We start from the raw sequence: 23,633 nt of genomic DNA, 5'->3' as shown, positions 1-23,633 counted from the left end.
GCTTTCTAAGCAATTTTTTTGGCTAAAACTATAGCTTTCTAAGGTTGAAGCTAAGATAAATAACTCCAGAATAATGTCGTTTCCTGGTCTTCCCCGCATAGCCCTTCCCTCTCCTCCGGCGATTGACTTTGCCTCCATTGAAGGCAAGGTAACGTACAAAATAATTATAACGGATAACACACGATATATTTCACTTTTTCCCATCCCAACTTGAATTTGTCTTAGCAGCTTTAATTTTTGTTGATATGGCTTTCTGTGAATTAATTGATTAATATTAATTTTAATATGGGATTAATTTGCAGCGTCTCTTCACTGAAGCTCTTGGAAATGGAACCATGGAAGGTTTTTTCAAGCTTATCTCATATTATCAGTCCCAAACTGAGATCAACTATTGTGGAGTGGGCACCCTTGCCATGGTTCTCAACACGCTTGCTATTGATCCACCCAAAAAATGGAAAGGTATGTAAGCATTCCTATAAATATGTACTTTTTGAGCTCAAATACGAATTTTTTTTTTTTTTTGATAGCTAATTGGTTATTGGCTTCTTGTGAGTTTATATAGGGCGTTGGAGTTGGTACGTGGACTCAATGTTGGATTGTGGTGAACCCTTTTCAAATATTAAAAGTGAAGGGATCTCATTTGGCAATTTTGTATATTTGGCTCACTGCAATGGGGCACAAATTGAAGCTTTTAGGACAAGTGAAAGCACAGTTGATGATTTCCGAAAATCTGTAATTTTATCTACCTGTAAACAGGATTGTCATGTAGTCTCGTTATATCATAGAACCGGTTTCAAGCAGGTGTTGTCACTTCACTCATTCTACTTTTTTTAGCGACTATTTTTGTTTCTATTTCCTTCTATGCTCCACATATGTATTTCGATATACGGTGAAACTATTTTATCCAGGATTATGGACAAAATAGGTTGATCTGGACTTTTCCATCAAGGCCACATTTGTTAGTCTTTAAAGGTTGATATTCGAATATATATTAGTAATTTTTTTTTAATTTAATCCATATAAAAGTTTGATTTTTTTTTTTTTGAATTTTGGAATTTTGTTAAATTTATAATATTGTCCGTACAAATATATTTTTAAATTTTAATGTTTAAAATAATCAAAGAATTGGAAAAGAAGGGTCGATGATTTTACTATGAGGATGTTTTGATAGAAGAATGATAATAAAATTATTAAACTTAACCAATGTATGATAATTTCAGGAATATGAAAGTTGACATTGTTTACTTTCTTCTCCTAATGGGGTGGATGCAAATTGAATTAGGCCCTGACTTATATAAAAATAATGAAATCAATAATGGGAACAAATGATTGCATATATATATATATAATGGAACACATCATAATAGTTTTTCTTAGAGATATTATTAATTTTTTATTTTATTTATTTCAATTTAGTTTACAAATACTGAAATATAAAAAAATGAAAATAAACATTCTCTTATTTAATTATAATATGTATATATATTTAGGTATGTATGTATGTATAAGATATATACTAATATATGTATATACATTTATTCTTGATTAATTTTGGGGTTCTTATAATGACCTTCTAATATATATAGGACATATATATAAGATAATGATACTAATTGTATATTTATACTACTCAAATTAAAACAAGCAAAGTCAGATATACTACTACTACACTTGCAAATGTGGCGGCCAGTACCACCGCTTACACCAGGCAGCTAGAAAGTGAGTAGTGGATGTACCCTACTGCACTTCAAACTCTATAACCATATATATATATATATATATATATATATATATATTTGTATGTATGTTATAGCTCTTAATTACATACCATACACAAAGATTGAGAGCAAGATTTGTTGGTGCGTTTTACAAGGTATGTCAACTTTCTTTTCTTTTCTTGCGTAGTATTTTTCTTTCCAAATTTTGTCTACGCATTACGTAATATTTACAGAACTCTATAACTTACAATAATCGATCCGTACAAGAATGGAGTTGCCACGAGGCTTCAGGTTCATTCCTTCTGATGGAGACCTAATCTACTTTCTCAACGAGAAGGTGAATCTTGGAAAAACAACATGTCAGTTCTTGGGAGAGTGCGATATGTACGGCAACAAAGAACCTTGGGAGATATGGAACGACCATGGCGGTCTCAATGTCAAGAAGGGAGAGGATCTTTACTTGTTTACCAAGCTAAAGAAGGTGTCTGTTAATGGCAAGAGGATTAACCGGCGTGTGGGCTCTGGTACATGGTCGGGTGCAAACTGCGGTGAAGTGGTGGAGGGTGTTGGTGAGAAGAGACACTTCCGGTATGAGAATAACGGGGGACGTGACCACGGTGCATGGATCATGCACGAGTACACTCTTCTTCATAATAATCATCATCGTGCTCATGGAGACAATGAGTATGTTTTGTGTAGACTCCGAAGGAAAATCAACGAGGACTGCGGCAGAGAACGAAAGAGGAGGAAATTGAAGATCAGTGATAATAACAATAATATTATCCAAGAAAATCCACTATCATCATCAAGAATATCAGTCTTCCATGAAGAAGATCATCATCATAATCAGCATCAGCCGACTCAATCATATCATCATCAAGAAACAATGAGCATTAATAATCCAATTCAAAAGGTTGGTGATTTGTTTCCCAAAGATGATGAAGCTGATAAATTAATGGAGTACTACTTGAACCTCAACGAACAAGAACAGTGGTCATCATCGAATGGTACTGGTGGAGCAGCTGCTGATCATCTGAATAATATTAGTATTCAAGTGGAACAACAAGATGATCGACAACGCAGAGATGATAATAATAACACTAATAATCCAATCAGCGTCAACGATTTAATTGACTGGGGAGTTGTGTTCGAGGATGATGATGAATTGAAGGAGATAACGATCTGGGATGATGAGTTTCGCATTCATGAAAAGTCGTCATCATCATCAACTGCTGGAGCTGAAATATTATTGGAAGATCATCAAGAAGCTGGTCAACAAGACAAGGATACTATTAAGAGTAGTATTAGTGATGATCATGAGGTAGTAGTGGAAGATGAAGGGCTTGATAAATTTGCCGAAAAGCTTGAGGATATCTTGGGATTGGAAATTGATGTTGATCATGATGATTTGATGGAAATCAGCCGTGACGACTTCCAAGCTCATATAGATCATGATCATGATCATCAAGTGGAAGCAGATCAACAGCACATTAATTATAATGAAGACGAGGCTACTAATAAGAGTACTAGCAGTATTAATGACGATCATGTGGTAATAGTGGAAGATGATCATCAGGATCATGATGAAGCGCTTGATAAATTTGTGGAAAACCTTGAGGATATTCTGGAATTGGAAATTGATCACGATGATCATGATTTAATGGAACTCAGATGTGAGGATATCGATTTCCAAGCTCATATGGATCATCATGATCATCAAATGGAAAGAGATCAACAACAGCACACTATCGTTTATGAAGCAGAGGAAGAAGTGAAAATTGATGAAGATGATATTAATAATATTGATGGAATGTATTTTGCGCAAGAGCTGCAAAAAGTTCCACTTTATTTTGCAGAACTGCCCCCTGATGATCAGTTGGAGGATATTTTAGATGATGATTTCTTTAATTTCTAATTGAGAACGTACCCAAAACAATATTTCTGGGGAAATTAATTAAGTGTTCTAATCTCTGTATTGTAATTTTGGTTGATAGTGGATTCCTCATTTTCCTTCCCGTGGACGTAGGCACATATATATGCCGAACCACGTAAATCTCCCTTGTTATTTTCTTCCTTTTTTTGGTTTTGTGTGTAAAACGATACAATTAATTAAAATGAAGATGCCATAAAAGAAAAAAAAAAGAAAAAAGAAAAAAAAAAGATAAATATTATAAGTTACGTATATGTAGAAAGAAGTATAACCAAAATGTTTTAATTAAATGATCAAATCTTTTTTTGTTTCCCTTTTTTTTTTCATAACAAATTTGATAAGATTGTTAAAAAAAAAAATAACAATAATAAGAAATATTTAATAATAAGAAATATTTAAATGGAAGATTTTATTCTCTATGCTATTATTTATTTATTTTTATCAACTTCATTTCAAAAGCGTTGTGGTTTTAAGTATATATATATATATATATATATATGTATATATAAATTGTAGTTGTTTATATAGGTTATTTGCATATATTATAAGCAATCAATTTCATACTACGCGAAATTGTTATAAATCTGATCTGATGCTGCATGCAGTATTATATATATATATATATATATATATATATGTATATATGTATATTCGCTAAAAAGTACTATGCAAAAATTGAAGTCTAATTTGGTTTTATTAGTGTTTTTATTTTTTCCTGGAATTAATCAATACTATATTCATCATCTTCTTCTTCAATGGATCATGAATCGTATATGAGACTATATCTAATAATGCGGTCAAGATCGCTGTAGGTGGATGAGGAGGATGAGGAGGAGGAGGAGGAGAACGGGAGAATGTCCCGTGAAGGTCCAGGGAAAGGGAAAGAGTGGCGCTCAGGTGATTTAGAATGATGGTGGCGGCATTCCACGGGCTGCCGCCGCTGGCGGATGCGTCTGAAACTGATGGATTTATTTGACGTGATCATGATGTGTTCGAAAGTAGTACTCCTAATGGATTTATTGCATCAATAACTACAAGTGGTCACGATCCATTTAATGGATCTTAGGCTGAAAAACATTGCTCATGAAGACTAATAGTTGCAGACTTTATTAATAGTGATAAGAAACAAGAGTAAGAAAATTTGGGTGCCTGCAGTATCTGCTTGGAGACCTTATCATCATCATCATCATCATCACCATCACCATCTTCTTCTTCTTCTTCTTCTGCTGGACTGAGCCTCTACTTGATTCGTTTTCCATGCAAACATGTTTATCACCAAAACTGTATCCTTCAGTGGCTCCACAAAAATTATACATGTCGTCTCTGTAGGCGTTGTTTAGTTTAAGTTCGATTTAATTTAATTTCCCTAGATAAAACAATATTATTAGGTTAACAAACTCTTTGAATCACTTTTTCTTATTATCTTTTATTTGCCATTATTATTTTTATTTCTTTCTCTCTTTGCATGTTACTTTATAAGTTGCAATCTTTTTACTGTCCTTACTTATGAAATTTGACTCTTACATCTTACTTTTATTGCTTAATAACTTGTGGTTAGAAATTTGATGAAAAAATTTGTCGGCTAGCTAGCTAGGTTCTTTTTTGTTCTTTATATTATTAATTCTATATGAGAAAGATGAAAGAACTTAAAGTTGTTTTGCTTTGGGTTTCATCTATGACTTTTAGCTTTGCTTGATAATTAACGTTTATAGATTTGTTTGACTATTGAACTGGGAGGAGTTATTCTCGAGTTGGCCGAAGACTGAAAAAAAGGGGTCGGCAAGTCAACATAACATTTATTATTACCATTATTGTTTTCATTATTAAAAAGACAAGCCAGAAAAAAAGAAAAAAAAAAAAAAAAAAGAGGGAAAAAAAGGTATCCTAAAGTTTTTTTTTTTTTTTTTTTTTAATATTTCATTGAAGGTGATCCCTTACATTAGGGAAAAAAAAAAAAATCTGGATTTTCCTTGAAGGCTTGTGAAATAAACATATGCTTTTTTCCAATACATCAAACTTGGAGAAATCTCTTATAATTAATTATTTCAATTTTTCAAGCCTACATAGTAGAAAATGAAGCTCTTAAACCCATAAAATATTATTTTCCAAATCTTCAAAATTTGATGTAAAAAATGGAATTGATTATTCTTATTTGGATAGTCAATACGAGGAAATAAGAGTCGTTCAAAAAACAACCGTACAAACAGGCAAATTTATATATATATATATATATATATTTTGCATAGAAAACAAACAAACAAACAAACAAACAAACAAAACTCAAATAATGGAGAAATATGAAGCAACTAATTAATCTGTACCTTCCTATAAAGTTTCACCAACTCGGCCACAACCACATCAATCTCTTCATCTCCTTTGTTTCTCATTTTGTCTCTAAATTCATTTGTCTTCATTCTCAAAACCTCTCCATTTTCCTCCTCCATCACATATTTTATTGTTCTTTCTAATTCCTTTCTTTCAATTCTCCCATTTTTGTCTCTATAAACCTCCACTCCAACACCAAGCTCTTCTACCAATCTAGCGTTGAGTGGCTGGTCAAGATGCATAGGCAGTGCTATAATAGGAACTCCAAACTTTATGCTCTCCATTACAGAGCTCCATCCACAGTGACTCACAAACCCACCAATACTCCAATTCTCCAAAATTTTTATTTGGGGTGCCCAACCCTCCACCACCATTCCTCTTTCTCCTATTCTTTCCACAAACCCATCAGGTAATTCTTCATCAAGCTTACTATTCCCTCCCAATGGAAACCTAACAACCCAAATGAAATTCACCTTGCTTAGCTCCAATCCATAAGCTATCTCATTCATATCTTCCTTGGATAAGAAATACTCACTTCCAAACGAAACAAACACCACAGAAGATCTTTCCTTTGTGTTCAGCCATTTGATGATTTTTGTTTCCTCACCATATTCTTTGATAGGCTCCGGAACAAGAGGCCCAACTGGGACAATCTTCTTGTCCATTAGAAAAGAGAGATAATCAATGTATTTTCCTTCCATCTCTCCTGTCGTCTTTATCAAAACGATGTTAGATGATCGTTCACCGCATGCTCTTACAGGGTCTTTGCTCTCGATGTTGTTTGCTGAAGATTCGAGGAGATAGATGAAGTCACCGACTTCGTGATCGTGAAGATAAATTGATGGAAAAGGAAACTTGATACCGGGGTTCTTGAGGAAGTGATTCAAAAATGACATCATGGTTGCACTAGTGCATAAGAACTCGACAGCTGGAATTTTTTGTTGAAGAGCTAGAGATGGTGCCCACGGTTGAAGAAAATCATAAATTAGCAAATTCGGTTTGAGAGCTTTGAGTATGTGAGAGAAAGCAGCGCTTGCCATGTCAAAGGCAGCTTTGAGAGTGTCCATGAGATGGGGTGGGAGGCCATTTGTGGTGTGATAGTGAGGAGGAAGCTCAGGCAAGTGAGGAAGATGAAGCTCCACAAGTTCAATAGAGAAGGAGTATTTTGGATAGAGCTTTTGTTTAATGGAGACTAGATTTGCAGGTGTTGAACAAAAATATATGTGAAAGTTTCTAGTGGTTAGCTTCTTGGCCAGCTCTAGGAAAGGAGATATGTGACCATGAGCTAACCATGGAAACATTACAACACCAATTTTGCCACTCTTTGAATCCATTATGCCGTTGAGGCTGTGTGTGTGTGGTAGCATGCATATATATATATATATATATATATATATATAAAATGAAATTCTATAACGTGGACGTTTGAATTTTATTATGACATAGATTTAAAAAAAAAAAATGACATGTGTAGTATTAGTGATGATTTTGAATATACCTTTAATTTTTATATATAGTATAAATAATGACTTCTTTACAAATCATCGTTGTTAAAAAATAAAATATAAACATTTGCATCATAAATAACCTATATATGTATATGTATGTATATATGTATATAAATATAGATATCAGTTTGTGCTTGGTTGTATTTACATATTTTCAAGAGGTGCTAGCTGCTCGGTATCAGATCCATAAAAGAATGAGTCATGTGCCGCGTGACTTTGTTTTGGGGATTAATATGGAACGTGGAAGCTTGGAATTGCGGCTCGTGTAAATACACGCGTAGGATTCAAAAGAAAATAATAATAATAATAATAAATAAATAAATAAATTTCTTTGATGGATAAATTCTATAAAGAGTAATGGACAAAATTGCTTTGCACATGAATTTTTAACAAAATTAATAAAAATAATTTTACTAAATGATTCTAATTTTTTTTTTCTAAAATAAATGTAAATTTCTAATTATTTGTCAAATTTACTTTTATTTCCAATTTACTCAACAAACCAATTTAATTAACAGTAAGTTTGTCAAATAGTTGTATTACATCCTTACAGTTAAATTAAAACTTGCGTGATAAATCATAATTTCTAATTGATTGAAATAAATAATATCTATTAAAACTGCAGAATGGAGGCTAAAATAACCTTGTTATGCTATAAAGGCAAGTTTAAGCAAAAAATAAAATAAAATAAAATTGAAAAGAATAGCCATGGGTGCCACGTTAGCTACTCAGCAGAAGGTTAATCATATGATATAGATCATTCTTACGCATATTCATGCAACCCTGTTAGAGTTGGCGGTGACGCCCACATGAGGAAGCAACTGAGCCACGCGGGATTATTTTAAAGTTGGACTTCTTTTTCAGAATTATTTCTATGTTATTTTCAGCACTATTATAGCTTCTATTTGACAATGCTATATATGGTATGGATAGGTAGTGTGTAGGAACTCTAGCAAAAAACAAAAAAAAAAAAAGTAGTGCGTAGGAAATTTAATGGAAACACAGAGAGAGAGAGAGAGAGAGAGAGAGAGAGAGAGAGAGAGAGAGAGAGAGAGAGAGAGAGAGAGAGAGAGAGAGAGAGAGAGAGAGAGAGAGAGAGAGAGAGAGAGAGAGAGAGAGAGAGATTAAATTTTTTATTGTGAATATAAATTAAAAATATTCCTTTTCCTACAGATAATGATGCCTTTTTAATTTAAAAAAGATACATTTTTAATTCAAAACATATCCATTTAAATAAATTAATATTTTTATTTTTGAAAAGATATCTCTTTACCTTCAAAACCTATAATTGATAAATAGGTATCTTTTCAATATAAGAGGTGCTTATTTAAATTAAATATATATATATATATATATAAATACAGTCTTTTATGGTGCGGACGGTCCTTATGCGGATCATAGTATTTGTTTTCATAGTATTAACGACAATTTTTTAGAAAATCGTCGTTAATACAATAAAAAATCATCACTAATACTGCGGTCCTCATGCGGACCGTCCTCACCATAGAATTTCCATATATATATATATATATATATATATAAATTTAGAAAAAGATATATGTGAATTTACAAAGAGGTATATGTAAAACTTTTTTAATTTAATAGGTATCTATTCATTTTAATATGTATCTTTTCTAATTACAAGAGTGTGTATGAAAAGGCCTTATGTCTATAAATACCAGCCCTCAAAGCAATCACAATTAATTTGGACAATCATATCTTAGATATTAGAGAGTTGTATTACTTTTACAATATTGAAGTTGTTGTATCTTTGGAAGCAGACATCATTTACACATAAGCATCTATGTATTAATTTTAAGGTGTCCAACATAAACCTCAACTTATTTAAGATTTATATATATATACACACACTTAACTTCTATATTTATATATGTTGGTTTTATTTGCTTATATATATTTTTATAAAATTCTAATTTTATATGAATATTTTTATATATATATATATATATATTTATAATTAAATGTATATTATAAATACTTTTGAGTTGTATTATAGCAATATAACACCTATTTTTTCCAACATATAGATCATACTTAAACATATTTATGCAACCCTGTTATAGTTGGCGGTGCGCCCACATGAGGCAACAAGTGAGCCACACAGGATTATTTTAAAGTTAAAGGCTTCTTTTTCAGAATTATTTCTATGTTATTTTCAGCACTATTATAGCTTCTAGTGAAACTGCAACGAAATTAAAAGAATGTTATATATGATATGCATATATCAAACTATTTTCTTAATTATCTTCTAAAAAAAAAAAAACTATTTTCTTTAACTAGCATAACCTATATAGTTCCTCCCCTTGAGAAAAATTTCTTTAGCATGCATGTGCTTTTTTAAGTGGATTTAAAGCAAGTACTTATTTAATTTTCTCCTCCTCAAGTATAACTTTATACAGGAACAAATATGAAAGAAGATAAAACTTAATTTTATAAATTCTATATTGACTATTTATTGTCAACCATATCTCGTTTTTATTAACTCACTGAACAAATTCTTACCCTCACAATCAACAAAGACTCATTATTTTTTTCTTTTTTTTTCCTTTTATTAGGGATCATTTGCCATTTGGTAAACTACTCTTTGTATTTTTATTAAATTTTTTGTGACGTCCAGAGCAATTAAGTTTCTGTCCATTACTCTTAAATATTGAATAGAAACCTATCCAAACAAATTTTGTTTGATACCGTCTATCCGATGCATGTGTATTAACATAAGCCATGAATCCAAGCTCACGTTCATTCCTCAACAAGACCACTAATTCTTCCTCCATAGTTCTTCTCTTTGGCCACGTTGAAAACTCATTATTTATCTCATTCTTTTTGTGCCTCTTCCTCATATTCATCTCTTCTCCTTCAATATAACATTACACACACACACACACACACACTCTCACTCTTAAACACACTTAAACAAAAGTATATACATAGACTAGAGAATGTGATACATTGATATATATGATGAAGAGTGGAAAAATTAGTGTTCTTATGTTTCCATGGTTAGCTATGGTCACATCTCTCCCTTCCTAAAGCCAGCCAAGAAGCTAACCAGCGGAAACTTTCACATTCATTTTTGTTCTACACCCGCAAATCTAATCTTCATTAAGCCAAAGTTCCCTCCAAAATACTCCTTCTCTATTGAACTTGTGGAGCTTCATATTCCTCCCCATCTCATGAACACTCCGAAACTGGCCTTCGCTCTGCATTCTGCAACATACTCGAAGCTTTCAAACCGGACTTGCTCATCTTTGATTTTATTCAACTTTGGGATCCATCTCTAGCTCTCCAACAAAACATTCCATCTATAAAGTTCTTCAGCACCAGTGCAACCATGGCTTCATTTTCCTACCACTTCATCAAGAACGGGTAAAAAATTCCCCTTTTCCAGAAATTTATCTTCGTGATCAGAAGTCGGTGACTTCTTCAGTATGTTTGAATTTTCAACAAATGAAATCAACAACAAATACCGTGTTTGAGAATCCAGTGACCCATCTTCGAAAATCATTTGGATAAATCTAGAGTGATCAAAAAATTTTATCAATTTTAATATCCATGATTTAACATCTTTTAAATAGTTTACTTTCCCATGTATATATAACAATATCAATTTTGTTGGTTTATTTATATATATATATATATATATATATATATATATATTTATATAAAGTACATTACACATTCAAGAAGGAAAGCCAAAAACAGGTGCCAATACATAAACCTTTTTTTTATTTATATTTCATACTCCTCTTGTTTCAATGGACAAAGAACAGAGATATATATACCTTCATTATTTTCATAGTTCATGAACCATATTTAAAAGGTTCTTACATTTCCCATACATATTTATCATATATCCTAGAGAAAGTAAAATATTAAATTTGGTTTATTATTCCAACAATCTCTCCTGTAAACCAAATTTTCTTTTAACTCCAAGCTTAGCATTTATTTGAATATGGCTTCTCCATAAATCTGCTCACCAAACTAATAGCAAACATGATATCAGGTCCTGTTGCCGTTAGATACATCAAATTTCCAATTAGACTTCTAAAAACACTTGGATTGATAAGTTTTCTTTCACCATTTTTGCTTAACTTTAATCCAGCAACACATGGAGTTGACACAGGATTTGCTTGCTCCATTTTAAACTTCTTCAAAATATCATTTGCATATTTCTCCTGAGAAATAAAAATTCCTTCTCTGCCTTGATGAACTTCAATTCCCAGAAAATGATGTAGTTTCCCCAAATCTGTCATTTCAAACTCCCTTTTCATTGATACTTTAAAATTATTTAATAATTCCATATTGTTGCCAGTGAATATGAGATCATTAACATAAAGACTCACAATGATGAAACCTTCTTTGCCATGATTTTTGACAAATAGAGTATGCTCATATGAACACTTATGAAACCCATTCTTCTCAAAATAAGAATTTATTCAGCTTTACCAAGCTCTAGGTGATTGTCTAAGACCATATAAGGCTTTCCTCAATTTATAAACTTTGTGCTCTTCACCCTTCTTCACAAAACAAGGTGGTTGCTCAATAAAAATTTCCTCATCAAGATATCCATTCAAGAAGGCAAACTTAACATCCATTTGATAAATTTCCCAATTACTTTGAGCTGTAAGAGAGATGATCAGCCGAACAATTTCAAGTCTTGAAACTGGTGCAAAAACTTCTTTGAAATCTTCACCTTCCTTTTGCTTGTATCGCTTGGCAACTAATCTTGCATTTTGTTTGTTGATTGAACCATCTGCATTGATCTTTGTCTTGAACACCCACTTAACTCCAATAACATTTTTCTTTGCTAGAAGAGAAGTGAGTTCCCATGTGCTATTTCTTTCAATTGCATCAATTTCTTCCTTCATAGCTATTTTCCATTTTTCTTCCTTGACAGCTTCTTCAAAAGAAATAGGATCTTCTCCTGCAAAAAAAGCAAAGAAAATATTCTCTTGATTTATTGGCTGAGTTGCTTCATATATCTCATGCATAGTCCTTGTCTTTCTCCATCGAGAAGAATCTTCATTTCTGAATCTTGAGAATTGTTTTCATCTTCAACTACAACACATGGTGTATTGAGTGAACCATTTACTTCAAAGTCATAAAAAGATGATGCTTCATCAAATTTCACATCTTTACTTACTACAATCTTCTTTGTAAGTGGATTATACAACTTATAAGCTCTAGATCTTTCACTATATCCCACAAAAATACATATTTCAGCCTTGTCATCCAATTTGTTTCTCATAGGATCAGGAATATGTGCATATGCAAGACTTCCAAAAATTCTCAAATGATGAACACTTGGTTTTAGCCCGTATCAGGCTTCATGAGGAGTGTAATTTTGCAAAGCTTTTGTTGATGACCTGTTGATTAAATAAGTAGCACAACATACAACTTCTGCCCAAAAATCTGAAGACAACCCTTTTCTTTTAAGCATACACCTTACCATTTCCATGATTGTTCTATTTTTCCTTTCACAAACACCATTTTGCTGTGGTGAATAACGGGCTATTAGTTCATGTTTTATACCAGCCTTTTCACAAAATAATTCAAACTCATTTAAAAGATATTCTCCATCACAATCAGTTCTCAAAGTTTTAATCTCATATCCAGAAAACTTTTCAACTTGAGCTTTAAAATCCTTGAAAGCTTGAAATGCTTCTAATTTTGCTTTAATAAAGAATGTCCAAACTTTTCTTGAAAAATCATCAATATAAGAAATAAAGAACCTGCTACCTTCCATAGATGGTTCTGGCATTGGACCACATAAATCTGAATGACAAGCTCAAGAGGTCTTCTAGCTTGGTGAAAAGATTTTGAAAGAAAAGTCTCATGATGCTGCTTTCCAAGTTGGCAAGCTTCACATACTCCAATCATCTGATCAATTTCAGGTAAGCCTTTAACCATCTTTCTCTTTGACAGCAACCTTAGACTTCCAATATTTAAATGCCCAAATCTATCATGCCATATTTTCGAATTTTCTTCTTCAACACATCTAAAGTAGTCAATATTAGAGATTTCCAGTGTAAGAGGGAATAAATTATTTGAAGCCATAGGAATTTTAGCAACAAGCTGACTTTCCCTCCGTAGAATGCACATATTATCATGGAAGTGAATATCAAATCCCTTTTTCAAAAGTTGCCCAGTGCTTAGCAAATTACATTGCAATCCAGTAACATAATAAACTTCTGACATTTTCTCCAAAGTTCCAGATTTAGTTTTAAAAATAATTTCTCCCATACCTTGTATTTTATAGGATTTTGCATCTCCTATTGTCACTTGACCACGTTCAAATTCTTCTAATGCTAAAAACAGATGCTTGTTACCAGTCATATGCTTACTTGCTCCACTATCTAAATACCAAACATGATTTATATCCCCATAGCAAGCAAGAAGCAAAGTTTCAGAATTACCTTCTTCCTTATCATGAATGAACCTAGCATTCTTTCTTTGATTAGCTGGATTATTCCAACATTCACTTGCTTTATGTCCAGGCTTGTAACAATAATAGCATTCAAAATATTCACGGCCATGCAAATTAGAGCCTCTTCCTCTTCCTCCTCTGAATCTGCCACCTCTTCCCCTTTGTGGTGTGTTCTCTGGCTGATTTATAATTTTTACTGATGAATCTTCTCTACTTGGACTTCCTCTTCCTCTTCCATGAAATTTCGAACCTCTTCCTCTATTATTGTCTCCTCTGCCACGTCCTCTAAAATTAGCTTGTGAGAAATTTTGCCCTCCTGTATTTGTAACTTGTGATTTAAGAGCTTGATCAATAGAAGTTTGACTGGTTGAAGTAAGAGTTCTTTTATTTACTCGAAATTTATGAGATTTTAAAATTCCAAACAACTTCTCTATTGAAACAGTAGATAAATCCTTTGATTCTTCTACTGCAACAACAACAAAATCAAATTTTTCTGGAAGGCTTCGAAGAACTTTTCAACAACCTTTTGATCTTCTAAAATTTCTCCATTAGAAACCATTTGATTCACAATAGAAGTAACCTTATTGAAATAGTCTGAAATGCTTTCACTCTCCTTCATTTCTAATTTTTCAAATTCTGCTCTTGAAGATTGCAGACGTACCTTTTTCACCTTTTCTTCTCCTTTATATGCTGATTGGATCATCTCCCAAGCTTGCTTGGACATTCCTGCTTTTGCAATTCTTTCAAATACTGGTCTTTCAATGGTTTGATAAATCTGAAAGAGAGCCTTGCTGTCTTTCTCTCTTTTTTCTTTCAACGAGGTGCTTTCTGCTGTAGTTAGACTCTCTTCATTTTCTGGCTCTTCATATCCATCTTCAACAATACTCCATAACTTAAATGATTTTAGCAATATCTTCATCTGATGGCTCCAATAATCATAATCTTCTCCATTGAAGAGGGGAATAAGAGAAGCCAGATTGTTCATATTTGCCATAAGACTCTGATACCAATTGTTGGTTTATTTTTATATATATATATATATATATATATTTATATAAAGTGCATTACACAGAAGGAGAGCCAAAAACAAGAGCCAATACATAAACCTTTTTTTTATTTATATTTCATACTCTACCTTCACTATGTTCATAGTTCATGAACCATACTTAAAAGGTTCTTACATTTCCCATACATATTTATCATATATCCTAGAGAAAGTAAAATATTAAATTTGGTTTATTATTCCAACAAATTTAACACTACTAAGGTTACCAAAATTTTAATAAAAAAATTTCGTGCCTGTAGCATTACTCAAATCATTTTGGTAAAGACAGCAAAAGAGATGGAATGGAAATACATTGATTACCTCTCTGTTCTTATGGATAAGAAGATTGTCTCAGTTGGTCCTCTGATTGATAAAGACCCTAATATCAAAGAAGATCAGGAAACAGAAATTTAAATGGCTGAATACAAAGGAAGGATCTTCTGCTGTGTTTGTTTCATTTTATTCGGGTTGTCAGATTTCCGATGGGAGAAAATACTAAACTAGAGGAAGAGTTACCAAATGGGTTTATGGAAAGAGTAGGAGCTAGAGGAATGGTGGTGGAGGGTGGGCACCCCAAATAGCGATTTTGGAGAATGGGAGGATTGGTGGGTTTGTGAGTCACGGTGGATGGAGCTCTGTAATGGAGAGCCTAAAGTTTGGAGTTCCTATTATAGCAATGCCTATGCAACTTGACCAGCCACTCAATGCTAGATTGGTAGAAGAGCATGGCGTTGGAGTGGAGGTTAAGAGAGACAGAAATGGGAAAATTGAAAGAGAGGAATTAGCAAGAACAATGAGGTATGTGATGGAAGAGGAAAGTGCAGAGGTTTTAAGGAGGAATAAAATTGAAGTTAGAGACAAAATAAGAAACAATGAAGATGAAGAGATTGGTAGTTTGATGGAGGAGCTGGTGCAACTTTCTAGGAATTCATACATAATCACATCATGACTTCTCAAAATAATAATATTTATGATTCCATTTAAAATTGTCTATACGGTTCATTTTGTGAATGAATATGCTTATTATCATTATTATTATTATTATTATTATTATATATTTATGGAAGTGATTATGTAGTTACATTTTTAGTTTTAAATCAATTATTGACATTCATAACCCATATAGTATTTGTCACATTGCTATGTCTTCCACTATAATTTAGGGGATAATTTTCCAAGTGACCAATCCTATCTAGCCATAATCGCTAAAATTTATTCTGGGCTAAGTAATCTCTTGATACAGAGAGACTTATGTTTTTCACATGAATTACATGCTCATGGACACTAAGGCTGCTTATATGTCACATGTAGAATATCCTTGTGTATATATTTTAACAGGCCGGTTGAAATTCTAGGGTAAGCAACCTCTTAATATAGAGAGATTTATGTTTTCACATGAATTACATGTTCTTGAGCACCAGGGCAGCTTATATGTCACATGTAGAATATTTCTGTGTATATATATATTTTAGCAGGCCGGTCGGTTGCAACTTGATTCTATATTTTTTTTTATATATGTATATAATGGTCTTCTATAGTGCGGACGTCCGCATCCTTTTATGATGTAGATGTCTTGAAAGACAATTATTTTTTAAAAAACCATCGTTAATACTATAAATAAAAACGATGGATTTTTAAACAATTGTCAATACTATACACAAAAATGATGATTTCTTAGAAAACCATTATTTTTGCGGATGTCTGCAATATAAAAGAATGTGAACGTCCGCACCATAAAATTCTATATATATATATATATACAAAAAGAAAAACTAATTAACCAATGCTTCTATGTTATCGCCCATCTATAGTTTACTTGATGAATTGTTTGACCATGAAAAAAAATAATTAAATAGAAGCCTGTCACCAATTTGCTGATCAATTTAATATAGAAGCTGATAATAACTATAAAAATGTTTTTCCTTAGCTGTTAATTTGTCTGCTTCATTGTCACCGTTGGTGTTTTCCTTTTAACCAATCAATTAATGTTCATTTCTTAATCATGTATACACATATATACAGGTTATATACTCTATTTGCTTCAGAACTACCAGGTTTCCCAATTTTGCATCACACATATATTGGAAAAAGTATACATAATTTGTTTTTGACAAACTATATCGACTATATATTGTCAACCAACCACATCTCTTCTGGAGGTTCTAATGGGTTCCTCACTCAAAACCAGAAACTTTTCGCTCCCTTATTTCTGAGTCCTGTTATATATCAAACTAATTCTCTAATTGATGTTCTTGTTGTCTACTGTATAGAAAGATAAACAATTCATGTATACATGTCTGAAGAGAAACTTTTAGATAAAGCAGTGGATTCTGCAAACGAACCAGAAAATAGTGTCATATTACAAAATTTTCTCATTTGCTGATTCCCGGGATTACCTGCTGATTTTTGCAGGCACAATTGGTGCAGTTGGAAATGGTATCTCTTTGCCTCTCATGACAATTATCTTTGGAACTTTGGTTAATTCTTTTGGAGAATTCGGTAACACAAAAGAAGTTTCCAAGGTTGAGTACCTTTGTTCATCATAAAACATTTCTATACTTCTTGATAGAGCTTTGATCCTACAACAGTCATTTTGTATTCAAGACCATATCAGACTTTGAGTTTCATAGTAGGATTTCAGCAATTGTTTTTATTTGGGTTCTTGGCCATTTCTAGTTTCTCTCACTCAATATTGAACAAGCAGGCTTATGTTATTACTGTGATTTTCTGCTGTGAGTAATATAATGCTATCACTCTATCATTAGGTATCTCTGCAGTTTGTATATTTGGCTCTGTGGTCCTCTGTTACTTCATTTTTACGTAAGTGCCTTAGAGACAGAATTTATATACATAAAACTCCATATTGATGTATATAATGTGTAGCTCAAGGATTTGTTTGGATAATGGGAAACTTGAATACCCTATGCTTGCTGAATTTTAGCTGTGGCTTGTTGGATGGTCACCGGGGAAAGACAAGCTGCAGAAATAAGAAGTGTTTACTTGAAAACAGTATCGAGACAAGAAGTTGGCTATTTTGATAAGCAAGCAAAAGCTGGGGAAATTGTTGAGAGAATGTCAGGTGATACCGTGCTTATACAAGATGCCATGGGCAAGAACGTAAATGACTGTATGTGCAACATATAAATTTTGTTACTAGCAGTTTTCTCCAACCATGATAAGTTGAAACATTCATGTCTCTGCTACTCTTTAATTTTCATGTTTCGGGTGGGAAAGTTTCTTCAGTTAGCAACAACATTTTCAGGAGGCTTCATTGTAGCATTCACCAAAGGATGGCTTCTCACTCTTGTGATGCTATCTCTGCTTCCTGTTCTTGCCATCACCAGTGCAATCATGAGTAAGGCTATGTTTCTTCTGTTCTGTTGTTATGGTTTAGCTGTATGGTTTGGTGGAAAAATGATCATTGAGAAAGGATACTCTGGAGGAGATGTTGCTAGTATAGTAATTGCTATATTGACTGCCTCTTTATAAGTTAAAATTCAGTTTCAGATAAAAGTTTAACATGTTTGTGCATTTTTTTAACGCAAAAATATGATATCTGGATCCACTTCTGATTTCCTATCACTTACTTTGATAAATTTTCAGGTCTCTAGGGGAGGCATCTCCATGTATAAGTTCATTTGCGGCAGGAAGAGCTGCAGCATTGAAATTGTTTGAGACAATAAACAGAAAGCCAGAGATTGATGCTTACGACAGAGATGGCCAAAAATTAGATGATATTCGTGGCAGCATAGAGCTACGAGACGTTAGTTTTAGTTATCCTTCAAGACCAAATGATCTTATACTTAATCAGTTTTCTCTCACAATATCTAGTGGCACAACTGTTGCTTTGGTTGGACAAGGTAGAAGTGGAAAATCTACTGTGATAAGTTTGGTTGAGAGGTTTTATGATCCCCAGGCTGGTGAAGTTCTTATTGATGGTGTTAATCTCAAGGAGTTTCAGCTGAAATGGATTAGACAGAAAATAGGCCTTGTGAGCCAAGAACCTGCATTGTTTACTTGTAGCATTAGAGACAATGTTGCCTATGGAAAGGACGGTGCAACTGCTGAAGAAATAAGGGCTGCTGCTGAGCTTGCCAATGCTGCTAAGTTTATAGATAAGCTGCCTCAGGTTAATAGTTCTAAATTTTCCTTAAAAGTTTAAATTATATAGTACCATACATATATGTCTAATATCTGTGGTTCTGTAATATGTATATTTAGGGTGTAGATACAATGGTTGGTGAACATGGAACTAAGCTATCAGGGGGCCAAAAGCAGAGAGTTGCTATCGCTAGAGCAATACTTAGGGATCCGAGAATTCTACTCCTAGATGAAGCCACAAGTTCTCTTGATGCAGAATCTGAGAGAGTCGTACAGGAGGCACTGGATAGAGTTATGATCAACGGAACTACTGTCATTGTAGCACATCGCTTGAGTACTGTAAGGAATGCTGATACAATTGCTGTCATAAATCGAGGCAAAATTATGGAAAAAGGTAACGAACATATGTTGATACTTTCTTTCTCTAGTTAGTGAATTCTTCTCTAAAGTTTCCCAACCTTGGTTATTATGGTCATTGTAACAGTTTATTCTCTAAATTTTTTATCATTGCAAGTTTCAACTTACAATTTTCTTATTCACGAAATATGTCCTTCAATCTATGTATCTAATCTTAATATAGTTTCCAAGTCCATCTGTATGTCATTTGGAGCTCTTCAATGCTTTTCCATTGTTCTTTCCACATACTTGATAACTTTTTGTTCCTTTTAAACCAAGCAGGACCACACTCGGAACTAGTTAAAGATCCTGATGGAGCATACAGCCAGCTTATACAGTTGCAAGAATTAAGACAAAGCCAGACCAAGTTGCTTTCAATGATCTAGACCGACCTGAAATTATCATGGATTCATATCAGAATTTTCCACAAGCCAGGGATCATCTGGAATTGGAAATAATAGCCATCGCTCATCTTCAATTATTGCCCTTGAAACAGCATCCGAGGAGACTAATACTTTAGTTTCAACACCATCACAAGTACCTCAAGAAGTGTCACTTTTTCGACTGGCACTTCTTAACAAGCCAGAGTTCCCAATACTACTTCTGGGATCTATATTTGCAGCAATAAGCGGGATGATATTACCTGCTTATAGTGTATTGCTCTCTGCTGCACTAAAAACTTTATTTGAGCCAGCATAAAAACTCCAAAAGGATTCAGAGTTTTGGGCATTAATCTTTGTTTGTCTTGGCGTCATATGTTTAGCTATATATCCATCATATTCATACCTTTTTGGGATGGCAGGGTGTAAGTTAGTAAAACGAACTCGATCAATGTGCTTCGAGAAGGTAGTTTACATGGAAATAAGTTGGTTTGATGAAGCAGAGCATTCAAGCGGTGCAATTGCTGCAAGGCTTTCAGTAGATGCAGCTTTTGTTCGAGGTTTGGTTGGAGACACTCTTGCTTTGCTTGTTCAGAATGCTGCAACTGTAACTGCTGGATTAGTCATTGCTTTCAAGGCAAGTTGGCAAGTCGCATTTATAATCCTTCTTATGTTGCCTCTACAAGGTATAAATGTTTATACTCAATTGAAGTTCATGAAAGGATTCAGAGAAGATGCAAAGGTAATTGTTATAAAGTATTCATTCACTTAGCATTAGCATAATGTGAAAAAATATTTATTCAGAGAACTTATATTTATTTCTTATCACTAATGAAACTGTAATTGGTTGCAGAAAATGTTTGAGGAGGCAGGTCAAGTGGTAAAGGATGCAGTTGGGAGTATTCGAACAGTTGCTTCTTTTTGTGCTGAAGAGAAGATGATGAAATTGTACAAGTAGAAATGTGAAAGACCTATAAAGAAAGGACTAAATCAAGGCCTGATAAATGGAGTTGGTTTGGGTCTATCAATCTTATTATTTTATTCTGTATATGCATGCAGTTTTTATGCTGGAGCCCAACTTGTTGCAGATGGCAAGACACAGTTCTCTAATGTTTTCCGAGTAAGTTCGTCTTGTTCCTTGTCCCACTTGGTATTTAGTTATATAATTCAGCAACTTATACCTTCTCAATAAATTTATTTTCCTGGTTTACAGGTTTTCTTTGCACTCACTATGATGGCGGGTGGAATTTCTTTTTCGAGCTCCTTGGCTCCTGATACAAGTAAAGCAAAGACTGCAGTTACTTCAATATTTGCAATTCTTGACAGGAAATCAAAAATAGACTCTAGTGATGACTCTGGAACAACAATGGAAAGTGAAAAGGGAGATATTGAGTTCTTCCATGTCAGTTTCAATTACCCAACTAGACCAGATATTCAAATATGCAAAGATCTTTGCTTAGCTATTCATTCTGGTAAGGTAATAAATTAGCATCATTGGATCATGTTTCCCTCAGTATACAAAATCTGTACCCAAGATTTAGAAAGCCATACCCAAAAAAAAATAAATAAATAAATAACAACTTATATTAATCAGACAGTAGCTTTGGTTGGAGAAAGTGGGAGTGGAAAATCAACAGTGATTGCCTTGCTGCAAAGGTTTTATGAACCCAATTCAGGTCACATTACACTAGATGGGATCGAAATCCAAAAACTGAATCTGAAATGGTTCAGGCATCAGATGGGTCTGGTTAGCCAAGAACCTGTCTTATTCAATGACACTATCAGAGCAACATTGCATATGGAAATGAAGGAGATGCTACAGAATCTGAAATTCTTGCTGCGGCAGAATTGGCAAATGCCCACAACTCCATCAGCAGTTTACAACATGTATTGCACTAGACTTAGTCTTTAAAATAACAAAACAAAAAACGTAAACGTTACCAAACAAGACATAAATATTTCATTTTTAAATGAATGGATATGCAGGGTTACGATACAATAGTAGGAGAAAGAGGACACAATTGTCTGGTGGACAAAAGCAAAGAGTGGCTATTGCAAGAGCTATAGTGAAAGCACCAAACATATTACTACTAGACGAAGCAACCAGTGCTCTTGATGCTGAGTCAGAGAGACTTGTTCAAGATGCACTTGATCAGGTTATGGTGAACCGGACCACAATTGTGGTCGCCCACCGGTTGTCTACAATTAAGGGTGCAGAATTAATCGCAGTGGTGAAGGATGGAGTGGTTGCAGAAAAGGGAAAGCACCAAAGTTTAATAAGTATAAAGGATGGCATTTATGCTTCTTTAGCTGCATTACATGCAAGTCCTAAGCTTAGGAATTATGCAGAGGAATAAAAATCACAAAATATGTATATATTTACCAAGTTCTTTATAATAAGCTCAGAGTATCCATATTACATAAAATAATAAGCTCAGGTTTCCTTTTCCCAATCAGTCCTAGACTCACTGGTTTCTCCATGATTTCTATCGTCTGGGATCACATGCCTAAAACCTTTAGGTTCATCATTTTAAATCATCCCATAATAATCTACACCATGGATGTGCCAAAGATATGTGAGTAGTGTGTCAAGAAGTTAAGAGTTCCATATAGGACCCCTGTCAGCTGTTAAACATTTGACAAAAAGAACTTGAAACATAGATCTACATCTAAACTGTCTATAGAAGATAATACTGCACAAAGCATTGTCATCAATCCCTTCTCATCGTCAAGTTTTTGTACAAGGGCGCAAGCTTGTTCAATATCTAATTGTATTCGTCTAGACACAGAAACTGACAAGGTCGGCCATCGGCGCAACTGAAATTTCACTATATCCATCTTGTCCTTCTTAATCAAGCTTCCTTCTTTTTCCACCATCAACTGCTGCTTCATCATCATTCATCAGAGCTTGGTTCACCTGTCTGCCACGATTTGCTTGAATAGAATGCAATGACACAAGGACTCCTACATTACAAAAATATAATGGAGAGTTAAACAGACCATACAAGTCGACCATTCCTCTTGATAGATAAAATAAAAAATCCTTTTGCAATCTTCCGAACGGGTTCATTTCTCCTGTAGAGATCATATACCAAATAAACAACAATATAGATTACAGACCAATTAAATTCTCAAATGAGTTTGGTCATAGTTACCACTAAAAGCTAGTTAGATAACCCTCTCTGCCCTCACTTTCCCCCTTGTCTCTGTTTAGTACCATATTTAAGTTATAATAATAGTAATAGCCATCATCAATCTTTAAACAATAGATCTAACCTTTCAATGACTCCAAGTAAATTTGTAGGATGATAGTCAATGTGAGAAAGAAAAACTGAAAGGTGGAAAAAAATAAAATAAAATACATATGGACCTTATAAATCAAAAACAAAAACAACCAGATTAAGATAACCAGAGAATGTACCATTCCTTATCCTTGCTATTAGCAGTGAAAAAAGCACACTTCTAAGTATAACACAGCAGGACAAGAAAGATATCATAGATTAGCCCTTATGCAAGTGTAGGAAAAATGACAGTTTATTTTTGTTTCCCAAGTATTAAAAATGCTGTCATCTAGAAGCGTTATGTAAATAGTATCACGAATTTTTTGAATTTTCTTTTCTTAGTTCTGTCTGTGGTTATATATTTTCAATAAATCCAGAAGCATATTCAACTGTTAGGTTGTTATTGGAGTTACAACTAATTTTTATGAAGGTCGGATTTGTCATTGAAAAATCAGCAAAGATTTCAGAAAATACTATAACGAGCTATTCTATGAATTTTTT

The 23,633-nt window shown here is 33.5% G+C and overlaps 2 protein-coding genes and 1 pseudogene across 2 annotated transcripts; 2 read left to right on the top strand and 1 right to left on the bottom strand.

Moving 5' to 3' along the window:
* The first annotated feature begins 6 nt into the window (after positions 1-6).
* LOC125421458 (glutathione gamma-glutamylcysteinyltransferase 1) lies at positions 7-1,152 on the top strand. Its single transcript, XM_048470561.2, has 3 exons — positions 7-148; positions 303-459; positions 563-1,152. The coding sequence occupies exons 1-3, from the start codon at positions 74-76 to the stop codon at positions 832-834; spliced, it is 504 nt and encodes a 167-aa protein (XP_048326518.1). The 5' UTR covers positions 7-73; the 3' UTR covers positions 835-1,152.
* Positions 1,153-5,846: 4,694 nt separating this feature from the next.
* Positions 5,847-7,346, bottom strand: LOC107434154 (beta-D-glucosyl crocetin beta-1,6-glucosyltransferase-like). Its single transcript, XM_016045577.3, has one exon. It carries the CDS (start codon positions 7,338-7,340, stop codon positions 5,955-5,957), a length of 1,386 nt encoding a protein of 461 aa, XP_015901063.2. The 5' UTR covers positions 7,341-7,346; the 3' UTR covers positions 5,847-5,954.
* Positions 7,347-8,189: 843 nt separating this feature from the next.
* On the top strand, positions 8,190-22,380 carry LOC107413111 (ABC transporter B family member 4-like; annotated as a pseudogene).
* Positions 22,381-23,633: the final 1,253 nt, after the last annotated feature.

This window comes from Ziziphus jujuba, chromosome 8 (assembly GCF_031755915.1).
Source record: "Ziziphus jujuba cultivar Dongzao chromosome 8, ASM3175591v1".
In the NCBI taxonomy this organism is placed as follows: Eukaryota; Viridiplantae; Streptophyta; class Magnoliopsida; order Rosales; family Rhamnaceae; genus Ziziphus; species Ziziphus jujuba.
This window is presented reverse-complemented; position numbering and strand designations above follow the sequence as displayed.

Excerpts from the sequence above, each read along its gene's own strand:
- LOC125421458 (XM_048470561.2), top strand. The coding sequence starts at position 74 with ATGTCGTTTCCTGGTCTTCCCCGCATAGCCCTTCCCTCTCCTCCGGCG. Across the intron at positions 149-302 it reads TTGCCTCCATTGAAGGCAAG|CGTCTCTTCACTGAAGCTCT; the intron begins GTAACGTACAAA and ends ATTAATTTGCAG. Across the intron at positions 460-562 it reads TCCACCCAAAAAATGGAAAG|GGCGTTGGAGTTGGTACGTG; the intron begins GTATGTAAGCAT and ends GAGTTTATATAG.
- LOC107434154 (XM_016045577.3), bottom strand. The coding sequence starts at position 7,340 with ATGCTACCACACACACACAGCCTCAACGGCATAATGGATTCAAAGAGT.